We start from the raw sequence: 7,922 nt of genomic DNA on the forward strand, positions 1-7,922 counted from the left end.
GTGTGTGTCAGAGGGTCTCGGGTTCGAGGAAGGCGTGCTCTCAGTGCGAGCGACACGCGTGTGCAGCGTGCATCCAGCAGTGCAACATCTGCTCTGAACGCTGCTGCTCCTTGTGCACCGTCACCGAGTGAGTCAACATTTAAACACCGCTTCTGACTTCCTTCAGAGGAGTAGATTGCCAAAAATGACAATGTGCTGTAAATGCTCTCACCCTCAGATCGTCAGAGATCAGGATGTGTTTGTTTCTTCATCAGGTTTGTAGAAATGTAGCATTGCATCAGTGTCTCATCAATGGATGCTCTGCAGTGAATGGGTGCCGTCAGAATGAGAGTCTGATAAAATCATCACAATAATCCACAGCACTCCAGTCCATCAGTTAACATCTGGAGAAGACAAAACCTGAAACACATCCAGCATTAAGATGTTTTTAACTCAAATACATTGAGTTATTGTGATGTTTTTATCAGACTCTCATTCTGACGGCACCCATTCACTGCAGAGAGACTGATGCAATGCTACATTTCTCCAAACCTGATGAAGAAACACACTCCTCCTGATCTCTGATGACCTGAGGGTGAGAGCATTTCAGCACATTTTGGGGTGAACTATTTCTTTAATACTCTGCTCTTATTAGATGTATATTTGAGATGTTCAGTTTTAGATTTACATGCTTTGAGTTTACTGTATTCACTTGTATTTTTGTGCTGGTGTGAATGTGCTCTGAACCCTGTTGGTTGTCTGTCCTCAGTTACAGTGAGCGTTACGAGCGCGTCCTCTGCTGTGGATGTTCGTCCTGATGAACGTTTTAATGCATTACCAATGAAATGTAAATGAGATTACTATTTTATATATGCTTGCATGGTTTCTTGCTCTTTCCCTGTTTTTATGTACATACTGTTATGATTATAGAAATAAAATCTTTGACATGTAATTTTGTTTGTGATTTTATGCACCCACACCTGGAGAAATGCATTTGTGTCCGTGGTGTGTTCAGGTGTTTGTCACTAGAGGGCAGTGCTTTAATATAATACTGCATTAGTTTCTCAGTGAACAGACTGTAGTCATCCTCGTTTTAAACATGAAAACTTTTCTAGGTACAATGCTTTCACTTTTATAATGAAGTGGGAGTCTATAGAAGTAGTTTGTGCAATTATCAGCCAGAGATTTGATGCTCCCTGTCTTTGGGGAAATTGTAAACTGGAGGCTTTAAGCTCAATCATAAATCCAGTAAAATATTAGTTTTAAATGACTTTTCTATGTGAATGTTAAACTAATTAATTCCTGTGATGCTCCGCTGTATTTTCAGCATCATTCCTCCAGTCTTCAGTGTCACATGATCTTCAGAAATCAGAATAATATGATGATTTACTGCTCGAGAAACATTTCTGATTATTAGCGATGTTGTGCTGCTCAATATTTTTGTGGAAACTGACGCGTTTATTTTTCAGGATTCACAAAAAAGATTCAAAGTTAAAAAAGAACAGCATTTATTTGACCAATCTTTTGTCGCATTATAAATGTATTTACCGCCACTTTTGGTCAATTTAATTCATCCTAACTGAATAAACGTATGCTTTTTGTTATTTACATTTGAAGCTGTTTAATGGCAGCATGTTATTTAAAGAATGCAGTGTCCAATGCAGTTTTAAACAACCCCCAGAAATAAAGAGCAGACACTTTACTGCACATGACTCTTGTGTAATACATGAGTATTGCATTCTTTACATGCTCTCACTATTAAACATGCAGCTCTTAAATTAAGGATATTCAGAGTTCGACTGCAAACCAAATTAAACACTTCTGCTTTTCACTCTTAATGATGAGGTCTGTTCCTCACGGAAAGCATCATACAACTTCAGAAGATCTGGAATATAGCAGACTAGTATGGACTACTTTTACATCCTTTGTGAAGCTTGAGAGCTGCTTTCATTTCACTGACCTCAGCATCTCCTCCTGTGCTCCACAGACGTATGACGGTGAGTAAATGATGGCGTAATCTTTTAATATAGATCATGATTCTGAGGACATGAGTCTTCATGCATGCTGTGGAGATGGAAAAGCAATTAAATGTTCCTGACACCCCTGTTCTTTTGTCTGCTCCTCTGCAGCTGTCCAGACTTTCATCACCAGCGTTTTACTGTAAAAGGTCACAGCCGTGACTTCCGAGGCGGCTCCTCTTTCCCAAAGCCACATGCCAGGGACCCCCGAAGGCCTGCTGGGCCCCGCTGACTCCTGGACGCTCTTAAGTCCAGGCGTGTGGCTCTGTATCACCCCCCATTTGTAGAGAGCAGCTGTGCACAGACACACGGCCGGCCGCAGTGATGTGGCTGCTATAAATACATGTGTGTGTAGTGAAGGAGTGACAGCTGTGCACTGGACTCCTCCATCAGCTCACCCTCATACAGGACAGAAGCACACACTACTGAAATCACCCTTCTTAAGGTCATCTTCTGATCTCCTCAAGACTTAAAACAGTTTATAACGTCAAGAGAGTTAGCCGTGCATTATACTCCACTATGATTCAGTGGTGTTCTGGACGATTGTTGACGAGAAGGCATTTTTGAGCTCTTCTGAGCACTAGCGAAATTATTTTGAGCATTTATAACTTGTTTATACAAGTATGCATTTTCTAGTGGTTTTGGGTGGTTGCTAGGTGTAGCTAGGGTTTTCTGCATGGTTGCTAATGTATTTTGTGCATTTGATACAAGTGAGCAATTTCTTGCTGTTCTGAGTGGTTGCTAGGGTTTTTCTATGTGGTTGCCAGGCTGTTGTGAGTATTTGTAGCTTGTTAACACAAGTATACATTTTTATAGCTGTTCTGAGGTGTTGTTAAGGTTTTCTGAGTGGTTGCTAAGGTGTTGCTAGTTGGTTGATTGTGAGTGTCTGTGGCTTGTTGATATGAGTATGCATTTTCTAGCTGTTCAGAGTGGTTGTTAGATTGTTACTAGGGTGTTCTGGTTGGTTTCTAGGTTGTAACTATGGTTTTCTGGATGGTTGCTAAAGTATCGTGATCATTTGATACAAATAAGCATTTTCTAGCTGTTCAGAATGGTTGCTAAGGTTTTCTGAGTGGTTGCCAGGGTGTTGCTGTGTGGTTGTTAATGTGTTGAGAGTATTTGTGGATTGTTGATACAAGTGTACATTTTTTAGCTGTTCTGAGTGGTTGCTAAGGTTTTCTGAGTGGTTGCAAGGGTGTTGCTGGGTGGTTGCTAGGGTGTTGCCAGTTGGATGTAAATGTGTTGAGAGTATTTGTGGATTGTTGATACAAGTATACATTTTCTAGCTGTTCAGAGTGGTTGCTGTGGAATTACAAGTGTTTTCTTATGTGGTTGCTAGGGTCTTCTGGGTGGTTGCTAGGTGGCTGCTAACAGAGTATGCACACAAGTATGCGTTTTCTTGCTGTTATGATTGCAAGGATGTTCTTGTGGTTGCTAAGGCAGTTTGTTTTTCATACAGAAGCTTGTACAAATGGTTGCTAGGGTGTTATTAATTTGTTGTGAGCATTTTTAGCTTGTTTATACCAGAATTCATTTTCAAGCTGTTTTTGATGGTTGCTGAGTGACATATCATAGCGAGAATTTTTCATACGTGTCTTTCGGTTCAGTACGCATGTGTACACAACGAACACCCATTTAATCACCAATAATCACAGTAAACTTTGTGTTTTGGTACTTTCCATAAGAAACAAAGTCTCATCTTTCAAATTCTCTCCATTTTATCACAAAATTCAAACAATAAATATCATTTTGGCGCTCGTTGGTGTGGCACGACAGATCTCTCAGTTGGAGATCAGAGTTCCCTTACTAGAAGTTATAGCACAAAATAAACATAATTAACATCTGGGATGTTTTAAAGATACAGTACGACTTATTGAAACGTATCATGTCTCAATCAGTGTTTCACCTCCAAACAACTTGTTCCAACTTCCAATCCAACACAAATCAACAAACATATTCACGTTTACTGCTAACTAGCGAAACACTCGATTAATATGAAGAGCCGCAGTTCAAAATACATGCTAGATGAAAACATTGTGCATTATGATGGACTTTTAGTTTGACACTGCAGTTCGGTTGCTAATGAGTTGTAAGTTTGTTGACAGAAATATGTTTTCTAGCTGTTCAGAGTGTTAAAGGTTTAGTCCATGGTACTATAAAGGTGATATTGAGGATATAATGTTTTGATGTTAATTATATAAGACACGAAGGTCTCGTCTCTGACAGAGCGTTGCTCTTTTTCTGTTTTATGTGCATGAGTGTGTGTGTGTGTGTGTGTGTGGCTGCATCGCTCCTTTTCAAGTGTGACCACCTGTCTTTTGTTATGAGGTAAATAAATAAATAAGCATGGCCAGCAGCAGATGTCCCCGGCCGTCCGTTCAGAGGTCAAGGTCTCCCACCGCTGGCCTTGCGAGGTGAAGACATCCAAGTTTCAACTTCACTTCTCCGACAAAGACTTGCTGTCGTCTGGGGAATACATGCAAATGTGCTAGCTGTGGTCAAATGGAAATTACATGAAGCTTTTTGATAAGCGAGGGCAAAACACACATCTAATTAAGTCGAAGAGACGACAGCGCGCTTGTCAAAGAGTGCAACTAGTCATGGCATGCTTGTTTCTCATTTGCTAGTTGTCTAGTTCAGTCCCTCAACTGGTTTTGTCAGATTTTATATCAGATGCCAAGTGGAGACCAAACAGTTAAACACAAAATAAAATGTCTTTAAAATCAATAGAAATTAAAAGAAAGTGCAAAATTATGTGACATGAGAGAGTAAACTTTAGTTTTAACATTGTGTTTTCAAATGTAGTGTTTGCTTTCTAAATGATAATTTAAAATATTTTCCCCCAAGTTAACACTTTTTAATATCGCCCGGGTCATATTTATTTTACGCTGTGTTTAAGGAGTTGTTAGGGTGTTGTAAATGGTTGCTAAGTTGTTACTCAAGCATTTTTAACTTATTTTTCTATCCGTTCTGACGGTTTCAAATGTTTCTGAATAGGGTGTTTCTGGGTTATTCCAAATTGCTGCTCGGGTGTTGCTAACTTATATTGTTTATATCTTTGCAAAATGTAAATAAAATTATTGTCCAGCTCTAATCTGCGATTATATGATTATATGAAGCTGCTGTGAAACTGTGTGCATTATGAAAAAAGCTATATAGAAAAATAAACTTCATTCCCTGTTCATTGTCACATGACCTTTGACATCAACATTTACAAAAAAGTTTTCTCCTCCCATTTGAAGCAGATTCATTTCTGGCAGCAGGTGAAATGTCAGTAAAGCGTAATCCTCCGGGCCTCTAGTTTAAATACTAGTATTTCTAGCCAGACCACCACACACCCTTATTTACAGCTCGCTCCCTTTAAACGGGTCTAAAGCGTAACTTCAGGGCAGAACCTGTGCTCTGGAGCGGACAATAGACACCGAACTACCAACTTCACACAAAAGAGTCGGGCTGTTTGCAGGGGGCGGATGGGGACAGGGTCATGGGAATCACCGCCGAGCAGCTGGATTGCTTTACATGTGCAGTCAGAGAATAATAAGCATCTCGCTCACTAAGAAAATGACCAGTGAATTGGCTTTGAGATTCCGGATTAGCCACGCATTTCTCCTCCTCCTGACATCAGTGTTAGTTTGCTCAGAATGCAGATGAGCGTCCGGCGAAGGAGGTGTGCTTTTGTTAAGGAAAAGAGGAAGTTAAAGGGTTAAAACTGAATGTAAAGCACCTGCATTATATCTTGCATCCACATCATCCCGATTCATTTCTGTAAACAGGTCTCCATCGACAGAGGACCCATTTTCCTTGGAAATAGTCATTCGTTCCAGGGTCACATGAGTTTTCCAGTAAACCGCTGGATAAAAACAACATTATTTTATAGGGATTACATTTAAAAACAGCTATGAAATAATCAAACTGAGTAAAAATAGGACATTTATATTAACTATAGAAACTTCCTTTACTTTTTAAGACTCATATTTTCTTTCATTTTGAGTAGTTTTTATTAAAACAATTTAGATGCATTAAAATACCTGGTTTATTTATCTGACCAATGCATTTCGATGCATTCTCCGGTCACCTGGATGCATTTTTAAAAATTATTTTTTTATAGAGATTACACTCAAAAACTGCAATGAAATAATGAAAATGAGCAGATATATGGAAATGATATTAACTAGAATTTTGTAAGACTTCGGTAATGTCTCTTAGATCTTGTTTTCTTTTATTTTGTGTATTATGTTTCATCAAGATGTTGACGTCTGTAGAATTGAACGATGAAGGAGCACCAAAATATGGTAGTTTGATTGGAAACTTTTTTTTTTTTTCATTATTTTACAATTTTCAGCTATACCGAAGCAAACTACTCCTTTATTTTTTTTTTTATATGAAAACCCTACATATTAATCTCTTTAATATATTGTTTACTACACACAATTTTTAATCTACGAACAAAATTATTTAAATCTTCTATTATTTTTTCTCTCTAATAACCCTCATAAAAAATACCAGATTTATTTATTTGAGCAATGCATTTCCATGACATTTCCCGTCACCTGGAAGGATTTTAAAATATAATTTTAAATAGAGCAATGCAATAATTAAGCTCTAGCCAATTTATTAGTCATTTTTACAACTTTCCCATGGTATTTTAAAGGTATTCGGTAAAGATTTGTAATATTCTGAATGCAGGGTCGCTTTAGCATCATTTTCAAAAAGACAAACACAATAATTCCACAGAAAACGTTGTTTAATCTACTAATAAAGATCTAGATAAAGATTGTCACATTTTCACAGTACAAACAATCAGACACAAATGTCTAATGTGCCCGAGAAGAAAGAAAGAAACAATGAAACAACAAAAGAAAGAAAGCGTAAACAAACAGAGAATCCAAATAAATTACCAAAGAATTCAGGGGAAATCAACTCAAACAGATTGTCATCTACATTCACTAGAGGACTTTTGTTTCCTATAAAATATGTTTTTGTTTATCAAAAAATTACGTTACATCTAATGGCACTTCTACAAAGTCTATTAAAAAGTCTCAACTTAGTATCATCTTTCATTTCACAAGTTCTGATACAGTCAAATTTTGCACAAGAAACAAATCAATAAATATTACTTACGATTATACAGTTTCACAGTCTGAACCTTTAGAAGACAATAATGCGGTATTACTGTAAATATACAACCGTTATTCAGAAACACATCCATCGTGTAAAAAAAAAAAAAAAAGAGATATTACTGAAAATCTGAATCATCCGCCGTTCTTATTGCATTCATATTTCAGCGTTTATGAATGTTGGATAGCATCTGAATCACGAATGATCAACAGCATCAGTGTTTATACGTTCGTCAAAACAGGAAAAGGCATATTAAAAAAACATTCAAATGCACAAAAATCATTTGTGAAATCTTCCGTTAACCCACAAACTCCAGTGTTACTGAAAACATCCAAAAATGAACAAAAATGTGCAATAAAAAGAATCACGATGCATGCTTGCTTTAATAAATGCATCATCAGAAATCTCACAATTGTGGGTGTTTCAGAAAGATTATTAGTCTGAGGAGAAATCAGAGATTTTAACTGGAAGACTGTGGAAAACTGCAGCTTTTACCAGAGATTTCAGTCATCCTAAACGAAATGTGATCAATAAGATACATATGTACATCAAATATACAGTTAGAAATAGCAGCCTACAGTATATGAGTGAAGTGCTCGATGAAATCAGGTTCTCACATACAGCAACTGATCGATTATCCCAACATTAGAGAGCAAATATCAGCTTTAAACGACAGGTCTATAGTAAACCTTGAACCAAAACCTGCTAATAAATAACTAATCAAGTTTATCAGGAGCGATGCGACGTACAGCATAATGTAGGTTTTCAGTGCTAGTTCAAAAACAATCATATCAAATAATCAAGAAA

At 37.5% G+C, this 7,922-nt stretch overlaps 1 protein-coding gene across 1 annotated transcript in view; it reads left to right on the plus strand.

The window, feature by feature from the left end:
- Window positions 1-924, plus strand: part of LOC132144590 (apoptosis regulatory protein Siva-like) — a 9,062-nt gene extending 8,138 nt beyond the window's left edge. The window contains exons 3-4 of the mRNA XM_059555153.1: window positions 1-127; window positions 749-924. The exon at window positions 1-127 is cut by the window's left edge and continues 27 nt beyond it. Of these exons, the coding sequence (XP_059411136.1) occupies window positions 1-127; window positions 749-797 (176 nt within the window). The 3' untranslated portion in view covers window positions 798-924. The remainder of the gene's footprint in view (window positions 128-748) is intronic.
- Window positions 925-7,922: the final 6,998 nt, after the last annotated feature.

Source organism: Carassius carassius, chromosome 8 (genome assembly GCF_963082965.1).
Source record: "Carassius carassius chromosome 8, fCarCar2.1, whole genome shotgun sequence".
Classification (NCBI taxonomy): Eukaryota; Metazoa; Chordata; class Actinopteri; order Cypriniformes; family Cyprinidae; genus Carassius; species Carassius carassius.